Source organism: Equus caballus, chromosome 4 (assembly GCF_041296265.1).
Source record: "Equus caballus isolate H_3958 breed thoroughbred chromosome 4, TB-T2T, whole genome shotgun sequence".
Taxonomy (NCBI): domain Eukaryota; kingdom Metazoa; phylum Chordata; class Mammalia; order Perissodactyla; family Equidae; genus Equus; species Equus caballus.
In genome coordinates, this window is record NC_091687.1 from 100,355,703 (window position 1) to 100,379,582 (window position 23,880).

Consider the following 23,880-nt stretch of genomic DNA (forward strand, 5'->3'; position numbering starts at 1 on the left):
CACACAGAAGTATATTTAAGCTGAGAAAATTTCCCTATAATCACTTACATTTGCATTGGTGTTTATTCTTTTCAAAGTGTTTCCGCACACATTATATAGGTGGAAAAATTCCACACATATTTGACAAGTAAAAATAACTGGAGTATGGCCAGTAGGAGAACTTAGAATAAAAACAGGTGAATCATTCGTAGATTCAGTTAGTGACTATTTGTTACACACTACATTGTCCCAGGAATTATGCCAGGCACTGAGAACACAATGATGAATAAGTGGGCACTATCTTTGAATCTGTGTAACTACAGTCTACTGATGAAGGCAGACATTAACTTATTAAACAAATAAGTACAATAGAGTGCAGGATGTATAATAAAAAAGAAACTATAGATGGCCTGGAAACACAGAACAGGTGGACTCTAACATAGCCTGTGAGTCAGGGACCTCCCTCAAACACACACACAAACACGCAGCCAATGTATTATCCTGTTAGGCTGAGAACAGCAGGATAAATAGAAGTTACAAAGATGGAAGGGAGAGTGGGTGCAGAGAGGTGGAAAGGCCCAGAAGTTGTGAAGGCCAAGAAGAAGGAGAATATAGCACCATCCAGGAACTCATAATAATTCAGCTAGGTGAACTAGAGTGCAAGAGGTGTGAGGTATGAGGAGCCTGGAGGGGTTGCCGGGAGTCGCTTCAAGGAAGAATTTCCAGAAGATCACAGTTTGAGGCAGGAGTTGCATCTTACACGATCAGCTTGGCTGTAGTGTCAAGTGTGGACTGCAGAAGTCCAAGGCTTCATGCAAGGAGAGCAGTTAACGAACCTACTCCTGTAATGCAGGCGGGAGATGATGGTGGCCCATTTTAGAATAACGGTAGTAGGACTCGGAGAACCAGAGGTAGTGAATAGTGAAAGTTTTTTTTTACGTTATATTGGTATGGAATTGTCTTGAAAATATGCTAAATGAAAAAAGCAAGAATTATTTTTCTAATATCCTATACTCTTCTATGTGTTGTTAGAAGCGTATATACATAAATATGCTTGGATATGCTTAGAGTATTTTTGGAAGGAGAAGAACGAATTTTTATTCATGAATGTCTCTGAGGAGAATACCTCCAGGGCTAGGACAGAGGTAGGAAAGCATTTTTTCCCTGTGTATCTTGTGTGCTCTTTGAATTTTCACCATTTGATGCATTATCTAACCAAATTTATTATTTTTCAAATAACAGGGAATAGAGTTCACAAGACTTGAGATTTACTGGATACGATCTCAAGAATTAAAGACAGCAGTGTTGAGGACCATGCCTAGGATTCTAGCTTAGGCAACCTGGCCTACTATTTGGTTGGGAAGACTGGTGGAGGAGCAGGTTTGGTGAGGAAGAAAAGCTGTGCAGTTTGGCACACAGTGAGTTTGAGGTGTGTGTAAATTATCCTGGTAGAGCTGTCCAACAGATAGGTGTCCAAGCTGTTCATGCCTGGAGCTCAAGACAATCTACACGGAGATAGCGAGTTGGGAATAGTGAACCTGTGCATGTTAATATAATCTATGGAAGTAGGTTGGACTGTCCAGGTGGTGAGGAAAACAGAGAGCCTTGTGGACCAAAAATATTTAAGGGATTGGTAGACAGAAGAGAAGCAGACAGAGTGGTGGGAGTGTGTGGCACTAGACATGCTGAGAGGTGATGAGTGGTTGACTAAAATCTGAATGCTACAGAGAATTCAAGCAAGATTGAGACTACTCGGTGGGATTAGCCACAGCTAGATAACCTTGTGGGAGTGCTATCAATAGCATGAAGAGGTAAGGTCAAATCACAATGGGCTGAGGATGCTGTGTGAGGGCAGTAGACAATGGAGTCTTTTCTTAAGAAATTTGGCCCTGAAAAGGGAATAAAAAATGATAGGGCACTAGCTGAAAGGAGAGGTGGGGATTGAGGGAGGGCGTAGGCAATTTCTTTGAAGATGGAAAAGAATAGAGCATGGTTATTTGCTGACCCTTAGAGCTAGCTGAGAGGGAGAGGTTGAAGATACACAAATGAGAAGAGTTAGAGGAGACAAGCGATGGACACAGCTGTCTGAAGAGACAGAAAGAAAACTGAATTTGGAACACAGATGGGAGTTTAGCTTTACACAGGCAAGGAAGTGCTTCCATTACAAAAGAAAATAAGAAGAATCCAGGTGACTGAGCAAATAAGAGGAATCACAGTGACTGAGTATTTTTAGACACCATACCTCCTGTGTACCAGCATGTGAGTGTGTGCATGCACATTCATGTGGTCCCTCACTGTTCCACACTCATCTGTGCTTTCCATGAGTAGCTGGATGAACCTGCCTGTAGTTTCGCAAATCCCCCTTAAACACTTTGCTATTCCAGACCACAGTGGTCTTAAAAGTCTTTTATGGCTTTTTAGTGAGGGTGATAATAAGGCTGGGATGAGAAGTAGAGGGATGGAGACAAGAGGGAGGCTGTGCAAGAGCCCCTGTAATGGGTGCCCTGGACACTTAGCTCCCAGTTTCCTTCCTGGAGAGGGATAGCCCATCCTCTGTTTTTGCTGTTCACCCCACAACTCAGCACAGGGGCAAAGGGAGATAGGGGTGAAGGATATCTGCTGCTGGAGGCATAGGTGGTAGCCTGCTACCTCCAGGCACAAGGATGATTAGCTGCCAATGAGCCACCTGAGGGACAGACCACGGACAGTCCCATAACTGGGCCATTCAAGCATAGAAAGGCATAATTTACCACACATGCATAAAAACACACCAGGATGCAAATGAGATATAAATACTTTAGACTCTAAGACTCAAAAAGCAAGGATAAGGCAACTCAAAAATGACAACAAAAAACTCAACACGATTCAAAAATGGGCAAAGGACTTGAATAGACATTTCTCAAAAAAAAAAAAAAAAAGATATACAAATGGCCAATAAGCACATGAAAAATGTTCAATGTCATTAGTCATTAGGGAAATGCAAATCAAAACCTCAATGAGATACCACTTCATACCTATTAGGATGGCTAGTATCAAAAAAACCAGAAAGTAGCAAGTGTTGGTGAGGATGTAGAGAAATTGGAAGCCCTGTGCATTGCTGGAGGAAATGTAAAATAGTGTAGCCACTGTGGAAAACAGTATGGCAGTTCCCAAAAAAATTAAACAGAATTGCCATATGACGGCTAGTCTGGTAGTGTAGTGATTAAGTTCATGCACTCTGCTTCAGCAGCCTGGGTTTTGGGGGTTTGGATCCCAGACATGGACTCACACTGGTCAAACCATGCTTTGGTGGCATCCCACATACCAAATAGAGGAAGACTGGCACAGATGTTAGCTCAGGGACAATCTTCCTCAAGCAAAAAGAGGAAAATTAGCAAGAGACGTTAGCTCAGGCCAATCTTTCTCACCAAAAAAGAAAAAAAAAAAAGTAAATAAAATATTCATCTCTCTTAGGGCCCTCTTATTTAAAAAAAAAAAAAAAAGCAGAAAACAGAATCGCCACAAGATCTAGCAATTCCACTTCTAGGTATACACCCAAAGGAATTCAAAACAGGGACTTGAACAGAAAATTGTACACTAGTGTTCATACTCGTATTGCTAACAATAGCCAAAAGGTGGAAACACACAAATGTTCATCAGTGGATGAATGGATAAACAAAATGTGGTACATACATTCAATGAGATATTATTTGGCCTTTAAAAAGGAATGAAATTCCGATACATGCTAAACATGGATGAATCTTGAAAATATTATGCTAAGTGAAATAAGTCAGACACAATAGGATTAAAGTTGTATGATTTCACTTATGTAAGGTACCTAGAGCAGTCAAATTCATAGACACAAAGTAGAATATTGGTGATCAAGGGTTGTGGAAAGGTGAGAGTGGGGAGTTAATGTTTAACGGGTGCAAGAGTTTCAATTTAGGATGATAGAAAAGTTCTATAAATGACTAATAGTGCTGGTTTGACAACAATGTGAATGTACTTAATGCCACTGAATTGTATATCTAAAAGTGCTTAAAATGGTAATTTTATGTTATGTGTATCTTAACACAATAAATTTCTTTGAAAAGATAAAGCAAATACAAAGAACCTTTCTTCTTGTGGTTTTCTAGCTGGGGTTTGGTTACTAGGTGGCAACAGAGTCCTACACGGGTGTAGGGAAAAGAAAAGGACCACAATGCCATGCCTGGCTCTTCCCACATTAAGCCGTGTGGAACCAGGCAGTCTTCACAGATTATCACTTTCTAGTGCCCACTTGGGGCAGAAAGAGAGATGATCCAGACACTAGTCTAGCATTCCTACTTTGGGTCTTTAGATGCCAAGTACAACTTTGATCAAAAAGACACCTTCTTTTCCCAAGATATGGGACTTTCAAGAACCCAGAAGATGTGTGGGACAACAGATGCCGTTTGCTCATCTCCAGAAATGCTGATGTGCAAGGTGAGACATGGCTTTTAGGAATTATTCTGTCTACTCCTTCCCATGATTAACAGGCATGAAAGTTAGAAAGTTGCATAAGCAAGTGTCTGCCTCTCTGCACCCCACCTCAGGTCCCCCTGGAGTCAGGTCAACAGTAACAAGGATCCTAGTCATAAACGATAGATATTTTCCTCTCCATCCTCCTCGCCAAGGTCCAGTCCAAGATTCAAGTGCCCCAGGGTGTTGCGACGAAGGATCTCCCAGCCCCGGTGACTGCTGCTGCTGCGGGATGTGTTCCGGGACAGGGAGGGAGTTGGGAGGAAGAGGGAGGTTCTGGCTTGGGTCCCACTTTCAACCACAGAGGGCTGTTTCTCAGAAAGATTCTCTTGTCCATCCTCCTTGTCTGAGCTCTTGAAAGCTTCCACATAGCGAAGCACTCGCAAAGGATTTTGATCATGGTGGTTCTCAACTCTAAGGAGGGGAAAGGGGAAAGGTCTCAGTTGAGGTGGGGAAAGATGGGCCATGGGGAGAAGTAGAGGTGAAGCACATGTAGGAGACAGGATCAAGAGGAAAGGAAAAGGAAGGGACCAGAATTGAAGCCAAAAGATCATGTAGGATGAAGTGAAGGGAAGTGCAGTGGAACGGAGGATAACCTGGATGGAGGCCAAAGAGGTAAGCAATCAAGATTTGGAGGGTGGTAGGGCTTGTGCATGCGCGTGATTGGGGGGATATGCATAAATATGAAAGAGGAAACCCAGCCAATTAAAAGATAAATGTATTACAAGGGTGAGGAGATGCAGTTAAGGAAATAAATGAGAGAGGAGAGCCAGGTCAGGAGCCGAAGGTAGACTAGGATGGAGGATGTTAGTCTTGAGGCAAGAATATATTAAAAATGGGGGTGAGGTGGGAACAAGACTAGAACACGTAACGCATGCCTGCATCTGAGGAGCATGAACACATATCTGTAGCCTTTCACACATTTCTGCCCTGATGTACTCACAGCCAGGCATTGGCCATCAGCGTTCTTTTTATCCCTCTACTTCAGCTTCACTCTCCTCCTCTAAACAGGTTAATGCAGTCTCAATTTATAGAGTGATGACGTCTCCTTTTGGTCCAATTTAAGAACTCAAGATTGAAGAGGGGGGTGATAAATGTGGGACTGGTCACCCTTGTTCCCATGGCCTCATACATATTGGCAGTTGACACATATACACTGTTACTCACCGCAGGAACCAGCGGTCCCCCAGCCCATACTTGCACCCGCAGATCCCAGAGCGAGGCCACAGGAAGCGAGGCAGTTTCCGCTCCAACATCACCGTGGTGGCCACGACCTGGAAGGAGGTGAGAGGTAGAGGAAGAACTCAGAAAGAGCCATGAGGTTCAGAGAACACTGAAGCCACCAACAGAGGGAACTAAAAGGAGCCTGTGGGATGAGGACACCAGAGATCAGTGGAGATGACAGCCATTCATTCATCCCCTAGTCTGTGCCAGGCATCATGCTGCCTGCTTTCCCCACCATTCATCATAAAAGGAAAGAGGATATTTTATGAGTGTTTTGAATAAAACAATGACCCCTACATTACGATTCAGATTCATGGAAAATGAGTCATTCCAAACTAATCTCATTTACTTTTTCATAGGAAAGCCACAGGACAATTATCTTAATTTAATTAAAATGATTAAACAGAATATCTAAGGTCTTGGGGATGAAATGATGCTGCTGGTGTTCAGGGAATTTGCAGCAAATTAAATATCCACATCCTAGAAAGGAAAAGGGTGAGTTAATGATCACAAACCTGGCGGGGAAAATTCTAGTGGCACGTCACATGTTCCATCTTTTGCCCAGCCCACATTAATTACTTAGATGAAACACAGAAGACAAGCTTATCAAATATGCCTTTGACACAAAACTGTAATGTAATATGTGAGGTGACAGAAGCATTATAAAAATGATCTCACCAGACTGGAATGCTAGTCAAACCACCAATGAGAGGAAATTTAAGAAAACCAAATGTAACATTCTACATTTATTTTTAAGACTATAGTATCTGTGTAAGTACAGGAAAATGGTAAAGGAACTTAGCTAAGTAAGTCATGTAACAAAGATGTACGGGTTCTAGTCGATCATAAGCTTAATAAGGGCCATTGTGTATTTGCTGAAACACCTGACTCAATTTTAAGTGCTATTTATAGTGTAGTATCCAAAGCAAGAAAAGGCATGGCCCCTTTTAAAACGCATTCCTCTAATCATATCAGGGATCATTCTAGTTTCAGAAGGACCATGATCTATTAGGCCATGAACAGAAGGGTGCAGCCAGGATGGATTGTGGCCAGGAAGCTTTATTAATTGAAGGAACTAGTAATCCTTAAAATAGCCTAATTCTTCACTTCCTATGCTTCTACTCCCCAACTTTCTTAGTACTCCACGCATCTCTCGGCCTTCTCTCAGTTTCTTACTTATACCAAATTCCCTCCAACCTCAGGACTTTCAATCATTCTCTTCCCTTCCCCCAGAAAGCTTTTCTCCTTCTTTACTTTGAAAAGGACAGTTACTGTTTCTCTGTGTACCTTTAATCAGCCCCTACTTTCTTCTGGTAACAGAACCCATCTTTCATTTAGAGAATCACTCCTTCGCTCCTCTCAGTCCATCAGTTAGAGTAGACTGGACTGAACACAATCAATTAGTCTACTCTTCCCCAGAAATTCACGACCACCACGACTACCACTCTCCAGTCCTTGGCCTTAACCTTAAATTCAAGGATGCATCTATGACTCAAATTTATTGCAATGAAATGGAATCTAGACTTGGTTCACTGGGGGAAAGACACTTTTAAAGGCTATATATTTCACAACATCAGGAGGCACACAGAATACAATGTGAATGGGGCCCTTAGAATTGAGTAATGAAGTATACCTGCTCCTTTCCTTGGGAGTTTAGGACTTCTGTAAACTATCTCACCAACATGATGGGAGAGACTGACTTAGAAGAGAGTAAGGACAAAAGAGAGCAGAACAGAGAAACTGATGTAATGTGTGAAATGGAGATCTGGGTTCTGGCCACACACGCTAAAGCGAGTTTAATGCTTTAAACTTTCAAGTTATGAGGAGCAACACATCCTCCTCCCACTGCCTTTTTAAAAAGTCTATTTGAGTTTGGTTTTCTGTCCCTGTAGCCAAAACTTCAGATTAATAAAAACCCTAACATCCATCCTTTCCCCTTATTCTTCTTAACTGGCTAATTCTTACCCATGTTTAGGAGCTCATCTTAAATGTCACTCCATCAGGAAACCATTTTCTACCTTTCCAGTCAGTCTCTTTTGTTGAATGCTGCTTTTAGCATCTTCTACTTCCCTATGACACTTTTATAACTATAATTGTATAGCCTTCTGTGAAGTCACTTGTTTCTCTGTCTTCCCAACCAGGCTGTAAGCTCCATGAGAGCATAGACTGTATCTGTTGTGTCCACACTTGTGTCCTCAGATCCTAGACATTTTCCAACACATAGCAGGCTCTAAATAATTATTGTTAAATGAATGAAAAGTCCAAGGGTATAAATAATGGCTGTATTCAAATATATGAGTGGTACTCACATGGAAGAGTGCATTCTGTGTTATATGAGAAGAAAAGACTGGAGCCAAAGAATAAAATTGTAGAAAGATAGATTTCAGCTCAATGGAACATGGTCCTTTCTAATAACAAAAACTTTTGAAATATGAAAAAGCTCTCCTCTTCCCAACCATTGCCCAAATCCATGTGATAATAAGGCCTTAGTTAGCATTAAAGAAGATACTGAACGACCCTCTGATAAATTTTTTTCAGATGATTATTTGTTGGACAGAAACTCAACTAGAAGACCACTAAATGTACTTCCAACACTAACATTTTATTAGCCAGTGACAATATAAAGAAAAGATCATAGAGAAACAGGGAGTTATAGAAGCAAATAAAAGAGAAAATTCAAATTGAAAACTAGAATATTTCAGAACAAGACAGTTCTTAGTTCTCATTGGACTCAAGGATGACTCCTGGATCTACTTTCCCCCTGTGATCAAGACCCCCAGCTCTTGGGTGTTGATCCTAGCCCTATTCTACTATTTTGCTTCCTTTGTTCCCTCTGCATATCCAAATGTACTTCCATTGAGGTGACAGCCCCACTCAGTTGTTCTGTGACTCTCGTAAGAGTCAGCTAATATATTCAACTTTGATTTTTCTCTCCATGCCCTGCCCCTTAGTAAGACCAACACTAATAAACTCACCTGGGCCCTCCAGAGCTCGTCCTGTTCATGGGCCACTCGCCAGTGTGTGTCACCCATCATGGCAATGAACAGGTTGAGCATCAGCAGTGTGGCAATGATGGCGAAGGCAAAGTAGACAATGCTAAACATGAAGGGCAAGTTCACGTCGTAGTTGGCGGGCCCATCAATGAGGGTGAGGAAAAGTTCAAAGGTGCTGAACAGTGCCATGGTGTAGTCATAGAATTGCCCCAGATTGTTTGGGTCTTCTGTCTGGAAAATGACAAAGAACGCTGCTCCGCCCAGGAAGAAGGCATGGAGATGGGGAAATAGGGAGTTACCACAATAAGCATGGGAATGGTCAGCATTTATTTTACCTCCAGTATGTATCCCCATACATTCATACGCATGCACACACACTTACCCATCAATGTAGATGTGTGAATGTAAGTTTCCTTGTGGACCTGGCTACCCTGAAATGTCCTATGACCAAGTTCATCACTCTGGTTAATGGTTATACTCAGCCAGGTAGCAAAAAAGTATATATAAAATAAGTCACTGACAATATTTTTACATTTTAGAAAACCAAATATTTAAAAGACAAGTTGTTACAAGAATGCATGAAATCTCCAACAGTTTTAAAGAACTGCACACACAAAAAGGCTAAAAGAAAAGCATCTTTTAAGAAAATCTCACTGTCTTCCAGATAACCATCCATTACCATGAGATTCCCTGGGTGAACTTGGACCCGCATGGAAAAGTTTTCCCTGCTCCATGTGTAGCCTACTGGATGGTGCTAGGCATCTCAGAACCTTGTTACAGCATTAGAACCTTTAAAAGACTCCTCTCTGTAAGGGGAACTGAAATATAAACAAGGCGATCCCCAGAGCAGAAATAAGGTCTATGACAAAGCATTGCTTTTTTATTTACATAAGAAAAAGTAAGTGCAACAACCAAGAAGAGAGAATTTAGGAGATTCTGGGTATGGGACATCTACATCTACAACAGAAAACGACTATGGAATTCCCTCATTTTGTACATGTGTAGACACATATGGGGTAGAGGGTTGGGGGAAAGTGTACATGGGGAATCCTTCAAACAGGCAGCCAACCTCCATTTCATCCTTTTGTAGTTCAGATCTTGGTGTATTTTTTGGCCTACTGTTTTGTGGGACCCTTCATTAAACAGAGAAATTCCCAGGACAGAGGTGATGTCCTTTGTACTGAGCCATGGTCTTTTAAGAGTCGGGGATCTTCAAATACTGTGTAGTACATCTCCTTGTCTTACGGATATTCAGTTGCAGACACTGAGGACTGGATTAGAGTTGCTGCCTTTCGCTCTCCCTTCCTCTTCCTGCCTTTCCCTAAGAACTTTCTTCTACTCATTCACTTTCCCTCTCCCTCCCTCTGGCTGTGCCTCTGGCTCTGGCTCTGCCTTTGACTTTCTTGCCTTGTCCCTTCCTCTCCTCCCTGGCACTCTCTCACTGTGCCTTGGGCTTTGATTGAGTCCTTGATGGCCTCTCTTTCCAAGTCTCTCTTCACAACTCTTCTTCTGTTTTCCTCTCTCATTCTTCAAACTCTCCAAACTCTTTTTCTGCACCTCCTTTTTTGAATTCTTTACTTTTCTCTCAACTTTGACCACACATTTAAAAAAAGCACGTGATGTGTTATTAAATGCTCTATGCTTCTTCGTCTGAAGAGTAAACATAGGGGAGTTAAATCTTGCACCGTCCCTGTTTGCCTGCATAGTTTTCCGAGATCCACAACCAGCCAGTCTTTCCTGTTTAATGTCTGTCTCTCTCCAAAGCCTTTCTCCATCTCTCCTTTAAAGATCTTGTAGGGCAGTTAGTCAAATGAATGTTATTGGCCCAGAAATTCAGAGCACATGGGTCTACATCCTAGACCAACCTGGGTGACGTTGATCCTATGGCTGGGAGAGTGCTTTTTGACTCACTTTCCACGAGGAAAACAAACCAAAAACACAAAATGGAGTGCAAATGAGAACTGAGAGCAAGAGCCAGAGTGAACTTTCTGAAGAACCAGATCCAATAATCTAGCGGAGGAGGGACTGGTGCTCTTACCTGAGGCAAATCCCACAATAACCACAGCCATCAGCCAGCAGAAGCGCATTAAGTCTCCAAAAATCATCTATAGGAAATAGAAAAAGAGAAGGAAGGTGAAGTGATCCTTTCTCCACCTGTCCCTCAGCCCGTAGTGCTAACAGATCGGAAAGTCCACATAGTTTCATCAGATCCATTCTGAACAGCATTTTCCTTTTTCCTCTCACTCCCTCCCTTGTCTGGGAAGGTCCTATGGCTAAAGCCAGAGGAAACTTTGGGGAAAGCACTGACCTTCTGGATCATGATGGTGAAGGGACCCAGCATCTGGAATCCTCGAGCAAAGTACATAATACTGCACCAACCCAGCACCAGGGCAATGGACATGGGCACCACCTCCCCATTCATGTTGCAAAGGCGCATCACCATGGTCACCAGCACCAGGAAGGCATAGGTGATGCTGCGGGGAGAGCAGGGAGCAGTAAGCAGGGAGGACTGGAAATATTCTAGGTCCCCTCCAGCATGGTGGTAACTCAGGTGGTGCCCACACACTCAGGCTTAAACTATACACCTAAAGCAGATATACAGTCACACATACAACCCCACGAGAGAGAAATCCCTGGAGGTGAGGGTCAGCTCAGGTATAGGTCCCAGAGAGTGAACAGGAAGCCTGGAACAATTCTGGCAAAGGCAGGCAGGGGCTGGAAGGAAAGGGCACTCACATGATGACATGGAATGGTCCCCCAAGGACAGTCTGTCCAAAATAGCGAGAGACGCCAACCCTGAAGATGTCTGGGATCTGAGAAGAGGCCGGTAAAACAAAAAGACACTGTAGACTGCAGTTCAGTCTGCGGCCTCAGGTGGATGGCCTCAGCTTGGATCCTGCCTGCACCTCACCTCCAGGAGCAGGATGATCACGGCACCAACGACAGTCACCAGCTCCCCTACCATCCGGATTTTATCCTGATGAGTCTCATAGGCCTCCTGTGAGGGGAAATTCAGGATAAGAAATGCTTTCTGATGGATTGAGTCAAATCCTTTTGAACAAGTGATCTAAAGCAACTACGGTCTATTCAAGATGAAGGAAAATTCCTCTTAACACCACCATCAACACCCTCTATCATTGTATTTGCCGCTGTGGCTAACTCTGTGGCCAGAACATTGGCCTATGTATTCAAGGTTTAATATATGCTAATGTGTGTGCTAATGATTTGAGCTGTCACCAAGCAATTCATTTTTTATATATCTATTGTGATCAATAATTTAGGACATGTACACTGAGAGCTGAGATCACATTTTAGAGCACAAAGTAAACCAACAGGAAGAGGTATTAGTGGCTTGGGACGGTTTCAGCTATGCTGAAAGTCCAGCTTTTCCAATCTCATTGTGGTTTCCGGCAGGTAGAAGAAACAACAAACCTGTCACAGAATTCAGGTTCCAGTAAGGACCCAGAACCTACTAGCTCTAGAGAAACTTTGAGTTAGTCACTAAATCCCCCAGAGCTTGAGGTTTTTCATCCGTGAAACGGAAACTATAATGCTTATCTCCTGGGCTTATTGTGAAGATCAAATTAGATGACGTCTTTGGATGTACTTTATAAAACATAAAGCACTATAGGGATGTTCACTGTGGTCTTATTATGATTTGGAAAAACAGAAAAGGGCAGAAAATGGGCTAGAGACACAGTGGGTTTCAGTTCTGAGGAATGGCTCCTGCCTCATCCTGAGCAGTAGGTGTAGGTCAAAGGAAGGTCAAGATGGAAAGAAGCTCATCCTCCTTCTATGTAAATTGCTTCACAGGGAAACGTTGGCAGCATTACAGAGATGCAGTGATAGAATTCTACAATAATAATCCTTAACTTTTTTAAAGTTGTAAGCCCATGAGACTATCATAAAGGTTATGGACCTTCTTTCTAGGAAACTGTGTTCATATATCCACTAATTCCCACATGGAATTGTATAATTTCAACACATTCAAGTACCCTTTAGGCTTTTGGAAACTGTTCTCCAAAGTCACATCTCTGAATAGTGCACCGAAGAAAGGAGTTGAGAGGCCCTGGGGTCAGCGGGAATGTTGAGGATCTAAGCTGGGGCAGGTGTGACTCCTCATTAGGCATAAGGAATACTAATCATCTCTGCTCTGCTAACACACTGGAACCTCTAAGCGTCTCTCTACAGACTACTTCGGCAGTGTTTTCGCTGGTCCAGTGAGAGGCATAGCTTTTGAAATAGGAAGAGGTGCTATGTGGTAGTAGGTGATCTATGGTATAAAGAAGGCACTTACCAGGAACCCCGTGGCTTCTCAGAATGTGTATATCAGCTCAGAAGCAGCCAAGGATATAGTCTTTATGGAAGAGCGGGACCAGACTTACCAACAGATGGTGGAAATGTTTCAGGTAAATCATGTGAGACCATGAAAGACCAGGAAAAGAGTTGGTGTCTATGTACCCAGTGAACAATGTGATCTAACGACTTGTGGCTAGACTTCAGTTACTTTACTATTGTTGTTTAAAGAGCTGATGTTCTGTAAACTTCTCTGACGTTTATCTCTCTTAAGAAACTGGTAAATCTTATTTTATCATATAATGGGTATTCTCTACATCCTTATCGTAATAGAACTTCAATAGATAATGTCTAAATTTAATTAGTGAACAGAGAGAGAAGCATATTATTCAGCAATGCGGTGGTATTGACAAAGATAAAGAACCTAAAAGGGGAAAAAACTGGTTGCCTCAGGGAATAAGACACCGGTAAGGAGGGGCAGGCAGGACACTGTCGCTCTTCATTACATCTGCCCTTTTGATTTTTAAATCGTGTGCATGTATTATTTTCATTAGAAGTGTTCATTGTGAGATAAGAATAAAAAAATAAGACCCAGACTACCAAACATGACATACAGAGCCCTCACTGGTGTGGCCTCTGCCCCATGCCCCATACTCTGTGTGAGTTCCAGCCACACTATTAGGGTTCTTGATGAAGCCAGGCCTTCACACAAACTGTGTGCCCTTTTCTTGGATTGCCTTCCTCCACCATGTTTGCCTGGCTCACCCTTACTTAACTCTCAAGACTCAGGTCACACCACTCCTTCCGGGTCTCCCTCCTTTTCTGCTCACTCCACCCCATACCCAGCTCGGGTGTCTTTCCTGTAGGTACGTGGTGCCACTCTCTGCTTACAGCCTTACCCAGCACACCACAGTTGTCTAATACTTCAAGTCTCCCCAGTAATCTGAGAGCTCCTTGAGAGCAGTCGTGTCTTATTCCTACTTTTTATCCACAACAGGCAGTACTACATTCTCCATTATTAAGAAAGGAAAGAAGGAAGGAGAGAAAGGAGCGGGTAAGCAGGCAGGTACAAGCCGAGCATGATCTGAGAGTTGAAGAAGGAGGGAAAGGGGATATCAGCAAGTGGGACTGGGGAGGTAAATGGGGACAAGGATGACAACTAAATGGCATTTAGCTCAAGATCATCCAAGCAGGCCTGCCTGATAATGCACTGAAAAAATACTCCACCCCACCCCTTTACAAATAAATGTCTTCTAACGAGGACTGGAATTCTTTACATCATCACATGACTTGGAATTTCAGGAGTTGTCAATAGCCAAAGCCCCTGCAGAGGGTGAGCATTCAACTCCATTGAGAATTGGCCTAATGAGATTGCTCTCACTTACCAGCTGGCTGAGCTCATGGCCTTGAAGGAAATGCCCAGAGGGGATGGGCATAGCAGAGCCCTGTGTCCCACTGCAGGGAAGGGCAGAAAGCATGGACAACCCTGAGGAAGTGGGAGAACACCAGAAACAGTTGTCAAACCCCAGTCCTGGACCCTCTTTTCCTCTCCAAGGCCCCAGGCTTGCAAAGGAATGAAGGCTCAGAAAGATTCCTGCTGACTTATAATGAAGAATTACTCCAATCCTCTAAACTGTGCAGGGGTTCCTAACCAGCCTGCCCATCAAAATCAGCTGGGAAGTTTTTGTCACAACACACATGCTCAGGCCAACCCTGGGGTCTCTAATTCAATTAGTTTGGAGCTAGGACCTGGCATCTTCTTTTTTAGATGTAGATGTTTCTGACCTGTACCCCAAGTTAAGAACCACTGGGTCAAAAAGGGAAGATCTCTTGCTTTCCATATAAGGCTACCTTCTAAGGGTTATTTCATGTCCTAGTCTCTGCATTTTCGCAGGACGATTAACTTGGGAAATTTCTACTCTCTACAGAGGTGTCCTCGCCCATTCCCAAAGAAGTATGACTTACTTTATACACCATTAGGTTAACCACATCAAAAAATGATGTCTATTATCAAAACTAGAGAATAGATAGTAGCTCCGTAGCCAGGTAGCCAGGGATGGGAGGCACTTCCATGACTGACCCCCTGCCCCTGCACTCCAGAGTCCCTCATCTTGACAGGGAGATATTAGGTGTGGCCAGATAAAGGTGAGTGTGGCAGGCCCTGGCTAGCTCTCAAAGCCTGGAGACATGAATTTCTTATGCAGTGGGTCCCCAAGAAAGAAGGCTGGGGTCCAGCACATCACTCTGGAGGGAGAAATGGCCTGGCTTGGTATTTAAAGAAGAAGGTTCTGAAGTGAAGCAGACCAGAACCCCAATCCCAGAACTGCTCTTACTAGCTGAGTGTCTTTGTCACAGTACTTAACATTTTCTGACCTGATTCATCATTTTTAAATGGTGATAATAATTTTATTTACCTATTAGAATACTAATGAGGATTAAATGATAAAATACTTTGTTATCCAAAATGTGGTCTACATGATCACCGCCACATCAGCATCACCCAGCAGTTAGAAATGCAGAGTCTCAGGTCCTACCCCAGCCTTGCTGGCAGAATCTGCATTTTAACAAGATGGCAGAAGCACAGGTAAATACATGTCAAGTTCACAGAGCAAGCACTCAGTAGATGTTATTTTTACCTCCTGGGCTCCCTGCTTCTCCTCATCTCTTTCCCTGCTTTTCATTGGCTGTGCTTGTTCCACGATGAGTTGGTTATGACCCCTGAACAAAGTTGTGTAGAACTGCCATCAACTGGTTTTCAAATAGCTGTGGTGTTTTGGATTGTTCAGAGCTTACAAGGGACAGCGATGTGTAGACAAACCAACCCCATTGACTGTGACAGGTAGTGGATGATTTAAAATGAATGGAAATCTGAGTTGTTCCTGCCACGGTCTTCTCCCTGATTCTCCACGTCCATCCATTACATCACAGTGATGCTTTCACCTTCAACAAGTTTCCTGATGCCAACCCCTTCTTTCGGTCTCCCTGTCACATCCCTCAGCCAATCCACCATTGTCTCTTGCTTGCAGAACTGTAATAGCTCTTAACTGGTCTCCTCACATCTTCTCTGGCCCCCTCAAATCTGTCCTCCACCTACAAACAAATAAAGTCATATCAAGTCCTTCCCCTGTTTAAAATGCTTCTGAGCTTCCCATTACCTTTGGGATAAAGAGCAGAGTCCTCAGTGTGGCCTGCAAGGCCCTGCATGATTTGGGAAAGATCTGCCTTGACAGCCTCATCTGGAGGCCTCTACCACAACTTCCTAGCCAGGCTTCTTTCAGTTCCTAGAGGTTGGTGATGCTCTTCATGCCTCAGGGCCTTTGAACACTCATTCTTTCTGCCCAGAACTCATTTTTCACCTTTACCTCATACCCAGATCTTGGCTGAGTTGTTCCTCAGGGAAGCCTTCACTGGCCTCCCAGAATGCTCAGGCCCCCGTTATAAGCTCTCCTCGCACCCTGTCCTTTTTCTTATCACAGGAAGAAAAATGTGAATTGTACAAATCACAGGTCATAATGAAACATCAATTCATTTAATTAATCTAAACCTGCCTGTAAACTCCAAAAGGACAGCAATCACATGGGCTTTGCTCAGTCGGTGTTGAATTTCCAAAACCCAGAAAAACGTTTAGGCCCTACTAGGCTCTCGAAGATTATTTGCCTAATGAATGAATTCCTGAAATGTTTCTGGGAAAAGGGCAGAGGAGAGAGTGAGGAAATCTTCAAGGCACAAAAAGGAAATCTGACAGAGATCACTACTCTCTCGCTGAACAATGCATCAGGAATCCAAATGATCAGAGCGACTGACTTCAGACTAGAAAGTTGGAGCTGAGCAAATCTCAAAGATGGAAGCCAGTAGTTCTCAGCCCCAGCTGAATATTAGAATCGCTCAAAGTTTCTTAAAAATACCATTGCCAGGGCCTCAGTTTCAGACATTCTGATTTATTAGGTGTAGTGAAGCTCAGGAACCAGTATTTTCACATCTTCTCATGTTTCTAATGTGCAGTCTTGGTCAGAAACCACTGGTTTAGCAAGAGATAGGATCTGCCCAAGGTCAAACAGCTATTTAGTTTTTAAGTTGGACTAAAACCCAAGCCTCCTGACTCCCAGACTTTGAGCTTTCTTCTCACCTGGAAACATTAAAGAACTAGTATTGTAGTGCATGTTGTTCTGCTTAAATCAAGTAGACATTAAATGGAGATAAGAAATTAACTCTACTTGATAAATAGAGTTTTGGGGACCCTCTGGAAAAGCATAACTTTTATGGCTGAACAATGAGGCGTATTAAATTGAAAACACCCATTAAGATATCTCCAAAACTGGACAGAGGTGAACTAACTCCATCCTCATACAGGTCTGCTTTTGTGTAGTTTGTGCCACCTCATATAAATAAACCACTTTTTTTTTCACTTCAATTCTCCAGAGATGATGCCACCAGGCAGCTCTCACTGAGCCGAGTGACTTCTCCAGATCCCATGAGATCCACAGAGGAAATCCTATAGTGACTGAAAGCCCTGAGCATCCAGATTTGTGAATATAATTGGACAGTAAAATATTCATTATCTAAGAAAAAGAACTACAGCCTAACTAATATGTCAACAATTACATTAATTGAGTCAAGACACTATATTGATGCATTTTCATTTTTCTAAGACTTTCAAGTAATAAAAAGTAGATAACAAAGAATTTCCTACATTTTATAAATCTGGTGCATCAGGAAAGCAGAATCTTTCAAATCATGGTGCTAAGTCTGAGAGCCCCTGATTTAATCCAAACTGACTTATTACTGAATGAGAGGAACACAGATGTTCTGTAAACTCAGGACCAAGGCAGAAGGGCCATTGTATGTGCATTTTCTGTAAGAGTAGGCAGCTTTCATTGGTGTTCTTCACTATCCAAATCCCTTATGGCAGCATTCTTAAATCCCCTCTTCCACCAAGAAAAGAATATTTGAAAGTCAAGAGTCTTCTATTTGGGCCAAAGTGGCTTTTCCTAAATGGAAGGCAAAAGGGTAAAAATGTTAACCAGGAACAAGGAAGGAATGGGAGAAAAAACAGAAGAATGGGGAGGTGTACTCAGCTAGAATTATGCTTCACCAAGACCTGAGGCAAGGGAAGAGGATCTTTTAAATATAATCCAGACTATCTGGGTCAAAGGAAATGTTTGTACATAATCAGTCCTGCCCCGAAGAGAAAGAGACACATAGGGAGGAGACTCAGTGGTAATCAATTGCTCAGCATCGCCTAACTCTTAGGCCAGGATGCTATCTACATTCTAAATCCAGAAAATCCCCAAGTAAGTTTGAGACAAAGGAAGGTTGGGAAAGACAGCATGGGAGGAAACTGGGCCAAGGACATTGGAAAAGAAGTCCAGCCACCCCACTTGGTTCATGTTTATACATTTTCCCCGTTTCTAATCACTCCCCCACTCCAGTTGGCCTTCTCCTAAATGTCCTTTCTCCTTGTATAGTCTCCACGCCAGGGAAACCTTCAGGCCCAGTTTGAGAAGTGTGGAACACAACTTCCCTGAGCGCCCCTGTGCCCACCCTTAACCAAGGCAGCCCCACCACATTCAGGCTTGTGTTCTCCAGGCAGCAAACCCTTCTTTGGGAGAGACAGTGGCTCTGGTTACATGAGCACACTGTCTATATGTTGAGAGGCAATTATAGAAGCAGGAGAGATGGAGTGTTTTGTCCTACTTTGGTGTTTAGTGAGGCTCTTTGCTCTGTTCTTTCTCTGTGTAGACCACTCTCTTTGGTCTTATTTGACTTAGGTTTTTGCTCCTTGAGTAGGCAAGTAGTTGATGTTCTCTTTCTCAACCAAACTACCCTTCTTCCTAGTCTAGGTTGAGCTCTCCCTGTGGCTGACCCACCCTGCATAGAGCATAAATCTCCAGTCAGCTAGCTCTTACTTGCCTGGCAAAATTCTTCTTCCTCTGTCTTTTGCTTTCTGCCCACATGCCTGAACCCCTTTTCAGCTATTTTCAGGTCACTGGGACGAAAATTTTGGTTACCTACAAACAATAAGCCAACCCAATGTAACTGTGCTTGTTGAATGGATATGCTCAGAAGTGCTCATTAGAGTCTACTCATTCTGTTACACACAGAGGAGGATTCGCTCCCTTCCACAGCAGACTCTTCATGTACTCCACACCTCTTATCAGCAATCCTCAGCACCCAGGTCTCTAAAGGACACTACAGAACAGCAAGCCCACAGGAGTAAAGCAACCTCAGAGATGGATTAGTTCAACCTACTATGCCATCCAGGTATCCTTCTGATGCCTGTCCGACAGGTGGTCAGACAGCTGACACATGATTGTCAATGTGCTCATATTGACGGTACACAGAAGAGCATGCAGGCCAGAAAGCTGTCAGTGTTGCCTTAACAGACGAGAAACGGACTCAGAAATGGACTTGGAGCACAATTATCCTCCATTTAGAACAACAGGGTTTCTCTTAAAATTCACATGACTAAAGATTGGCCCTCCTTGTAAATTATAAGGAATTTTACAAATGCTCAGTGTTTGTAATACCAAGCATTCTTTCAAAGTTAATGAGAAAAACCACAGCTCCATGGGCACGTGTGCTTCTACTCGTTAAGGTGCCTCTCTCGTCCCCTTATCTCAAGCCTAATATCTGTCTAGGGGATTAGGAGCCTGCAGCTGCTGGAGTCCAGTGAGTGGTGTCTTTCCTGAGGAGTATCATTCTAGTCTTCAGCGCCATCACCCCATGCAACTATTCCCTTTCATCCCCTTCCAAGAGAGTCACCTGTAGTAGTTTCTGTTGGAGGATAGTGTTATCTCGGGAGTTTGTGCGGTTGACACTACGGAACTTGAGGGGGCGGTGGACGCAGCACATGGTGAAGCAGGTCATGTAGAGCACATACAAGGCACCCAGCAGGCAGAAGTACCGCCGCCCGTATTTCTTCCACTTGAAGCTCACCAGCTGCCTTACCGGGGTCTGTTCCAGGATCTGGCGAGCCTGCGATGGAAGAGGAGTATAGCTTGGAGTAACCAACATTGTGAGGAGTACTGGGTTTCCCACTGGGTCCCAGATGGGAAGGTTAGGAATAGCACCAGCATCATTCATCCACCTAGTCAGCCATTTCTTTCATAGACAGCTAGTACATTTCTACTTATGCTAGGCCTCGTGCTAGTGCTGCAGATAAACTACCACAGAAGTAAACATAGGCACTATAACACTATGGAGGCTTTCAAGGTTGAGTAGTAGATAACTGAGTGAAGGAAGGGCTAGGGAAGATCATTACATAGAGTAACAGCAGTTGTCCAGGCAGGAAGGTACAAGAAGACATCTGCAGATGAGGTGTGGTTGGGGCTAAGAGAGAAACTGTTGGAAGTGGTGGGCAGGAGTTGGGTGAAGCAGATTAGGGTCATATCATCCTACATCATGAAAGTCAAGGTAGGGTGTTTGAATTTTTTTTCTGAATGCAACGGAAAGCAATTGGGGATTCAAATAAGGAAGTAGTCAGATTTGTTCTAGAAGTATTGTGGACTGGAGAGGAGCAATGAAGATACAGGTATTAGGATGTGGCAATAATCTAAGCCAGGAGGGTTGATGAGTTAATGTAAGCAGACAGAGAGAGGTTAAAGATACAAATGAGAGACGGTAATGGATGGCATGAGGCATCTGAGAAAGTAGAAAAGGCAAATTCAAAGCATTGATGGAGGGATTAACCATTAGCAGAACGGTTATCTTTTTCACTGAACCTAGAAGGAAGGAGAGAGACGGTGGGAAGTTTCCAGATATGCTTGGTGGGACAGAGCAAGAAGTTGAAGGACCTTCAGCCAGAGAACCTCAACTTTTGCCATAATGTAAGAGTCTGGATCTTCTGATGGAACTAAGGGTGAAGGCAGTGAGAGATATAAAAAGAACTAGAAAGGAATTTTAAGAGAATAGAAGAGTAGTTGTCCAAGACGAGACTAAAACCTGAGGAGAACATTGAGAGCTAGCTGAAATCAGAGACCAAGGATTTGTAGTGGCACAATCCACCGAAGGGATAAGGGTTCTAATTCCTAAGAAATGCTGTTCGAAGCTTACCTATTTCCAGGCATATTCTCTGAGAAAGTTCACACCACCTGGCCACTCAAGTTTTCTCCTATTTATCGGTACTAAGAATCCTCCAAGTTTTATGGCTCTGGAAGGCTTCCCAGGAAATTGTCAAGTGGCAGATAAACAATGAAAACTATATCTTGCCAATATCTTGGAGGTTCCTAGAAGCTTAAGGTATTTTCTCCTACCAGCCTTCCACAAGTTTTCCTTTCCTTCATATCACTCAATTCAGTACTGTCGGAATTATCTATGTGTTTTCCCCTCTCTAGAAAGCTCTCTTTTTCCTCATCTTCCTGATGATTCACAACTCCTCTTTGAAGACCTACTCAAGCACTTCCTCTGTGACACTTTCCCTGGCCCATCCAAGCCAAGTTAACCCAACATCAATTTTGCCACGACTGTGCATAGTACAGACCTCTATGATGGTACTTGTTGTACTGTACTGCAGTTATTGAAGACAAGGACTGGAAATTGAGGACATTGACTGATAGGAACTGTGTTTTATTTATTTCCACATTCTCACTTCCTTGCACAACATCTGAGGAAGAAAAGGTGCTTAATATGCTGAATGAATAAATGAATGAATGATAGGAAGCAATTTCCATTTGAAGAGCTCCTCATCTGAAATATCAGTATGAGAAAGGTAAGCAGAAGGGCCTAGAGCTAAGCAGAGGGACAGTGCAGTCAGGAAAGGGGCATCGATTTGACTCTTCTCCCAAAGGTCCCAAGAGTCTCATCTCCACCTATTGTAAGGCAGGGAAGTGTCTGGAGCCCAGGATCTTAGTAAATGGACGGGCTCTGCATGGCTACAGGACAGTCCCTGATCCTCCATGGCATTCATACCTCCCGCTTCTTGGAGGAGACCACAAGCTCTAGAAAGGACACCTCCTCTCCCCAGGAGTCGATCTCTGTGAGGTCATAGAGAGTGGAAGTCAGTGGCCCACATGTCCACTGGATATGCTTCCGCTTCTGTATCAGGTGCTGGAACATCTGAGAGAGCACAGTGGTGAGTTGGATGGTTAATGTGCGAGAAGCTGGTCAAGGAGAGCAACACCATTGAAGAGGGCTCCTGACCACTCCTTAGGACTGATAGACATTTGGGAATTGGCAAGACTCTGTTTATATGAACTTGTTTTTTACTTTCCAGTTATTTTTCCTTCCCACAAACCCCATAAAGATCTAAAAGAAGAGAATAGGCAAGGGGAGCAGAGCTTTGGGTACTGTGCAGACATTCTAAAGTAAGATTCTCCAATCCTCTGAGCCAGGAATTTCTGAGGCTGACGATTTCAGTGATTGAGTCAGAGGCAAAGGACAACCACCCTTTTGGGGAGGTGGGAAGAAGGGCCATGAGAAGGACAAGTGGGGTTGGGGAGTGTCCCTCACCACAGTGTTGCCCTCCACTCCGGCCAGCTTGAAGGGGGTGAGACCTTGGTGATTGGGCACGAGGTCCAGGGACTGCAGGTGGTCCCCATGCCCATCATAGGACAGCAGCAGGTTGTACATCTGGCAGGCAAAGGTTTTGTTGGGCTGGAAGATGAGGATGTGCAACACTGTGTTTCCTGGGGGAGGACACTGGTGTCACATGACCACTGGAGCAAAGTCCATGGTGGTCTTTGTGCCCACCCCCAGGGTAGGCCTGAGGGCTCTCCCAGCCCCTCATCTCACATCCCTAGCATCCCCAGCTGTCCTCGGCACCCCAGCTCTTACCTAGGGAGTCCTGGGCCCGGATGTCGGCTCCGTGCTCAATGAGCAGCCTTACAATCTCTTCACTGCCCACACAAGCAGCAAAGGACAAAGGGTGCTCCCCTGGGGACACAGAAGGCTCTATGGCAGGAGTGTGGGATGGGAGGGGCAGTCTCCCTAAGTGACTGCCTCCTTCCCCTCATCTCACCTCTGGGCTTGGGGAGATTTGTCAGAAGAACCAGAGGAAGGGATGGTCAGAGGGCAGTAGAGGGAATGGGCTGACCCCTCTGAGCTTCCCCAGGATTGAATTCTCCTCAGCCCACCCTCCCCTTTCTCCTCCTCCCATTTATGCCGGCCCTGGCCATGGCTCTCACCAAAGTAGATGAGGTTATGGGGGCTGCGGTGGAAAGCTGTGCCTGTAGCTCTGGCAGAAACGCTGGCCCCGTGGGCAAGCAGGGCTCTCACCAAGTTCACGTTCTGGTTCATGACAGCTATGTGCAGTGCAGTCTGACCTGGCCCAGAGAGAGCCCTCAGTCAGGGGGTTGTCCTCAATTCTCTCAGGGACACCACATACCCCTAGCTTGCAGGACGTCCCTGACAGATGTTTGCATGAATTTCTGCCCTTGGCCTCAGATTGAGGGCAATTAGTCCCTCAGGTTGCCCACTTCATTATACTTACCTGTTGACTATTAGGAGTGGGGTGTTAATGTAGTGACTTTAGTGTTGCTGTGAAAGAAATGGAGTTCTAGCCTCAGGGAACACCAGAGGAGTTGAAAAGAAATTATAAATGGCTCAAGGAAGTCACGGAAGATGAAAGCCAGGACCAGGAACTTTGCATTCCTCCCAGCTTAAGGGAGTCTTGCTTCCTGAATCCTACATCACCCATTCCCAACGCAGCTTCGGAGGCCCATTTCAAGAGATGACATCGGACTCTCCTCTACATGTTTCCACTTTGAAAAACTGTTCAGGCTCCTCACCTACAAATGGCTCACACATGACAGGCTCCTTGACCAACTCCGGGGAAGCCTCCATCAGCACCATGGCAGCCTCCAGATTGTCATAGAGGGCAGCTATGTGTAGCGCTGTCTCCCCCAGAGCTCCTGGAGCAGAGAAGACAGACGTCAAACTCTTCCCAGAGCCCCTCGAAGAAGGGGCTCTGGGG

At 44.0% G+C, this 23,880-nt stretch overlaps 1 protein-coding gene across 4 annotated transcripts in view; it reads right to left on the reverse strand.

Moving 5' to 3' along the window:
* Positions 1-44: 44 nt before the first annotated feature.
* TRPV5 (transient receptor potential cation channel subfamily V member 5) overlaps positions 45-23,880 on the reverse strand; it is a 30,423-nt gene continuing 6,587 nt past the window's right edge. For 2 of the 4 annotated variants that reach the window (XM_070264147.1, XM_070264145.1), the window contains 13 exons: positions 23,696-23,818; positions 23,093-23,230; positions 22,743-22,841; positions 22,419-22,594; positions 21,879-22,025; positions 19,734-19,946; positions 11,587-11,673; positions 11,412-11,488; positions 10,984-11,149; positions 10,714-10,780; positions 8,658-8,926; positions 5,626-5,732; positions 45-4,872 (listed from right to left, as the gene is read on the reverse strand). In XM_070264147.1, the coding sequence (XP_070120248.1) occupies positions 4,572-4,872; positions 5,626-5,732; positions 8,658-8,926; positions 10,714-10,780; positions 10,984-11,149; positions 11,412-11,488; positions 11,587-11,673; positions 19,734-19,946; positions 21,879-22,025; positions 22,419-22,594; positions 22,743-22,841; positions 23,093-23,230; positions 23,696-23,759 (1,911 nt within the window). In that variant the 5' untranslated portion in view covers positions 23,760-23,818 and the 3' untranslated portion in view covers positions 45-4,571. The remainder of the gene's footprint in view (positions 4,873-5,625; positions 5,733-8,657; positions 8,927-10,713; positions 10,781-10,983; positions 11,150-11,411; positions 11,489-11,586; positions 11,674-19,733; positions 19,947-21,878; positions 22,026-22,418; positions 22,595-22,742; positions 22,842-23,092; positions 23,231-23,695; positions 23,819-23,880) is intronic. The other 2 variants (NM_001163956.1, XM_070264146.1) reach the window with 2 other exon arrangements.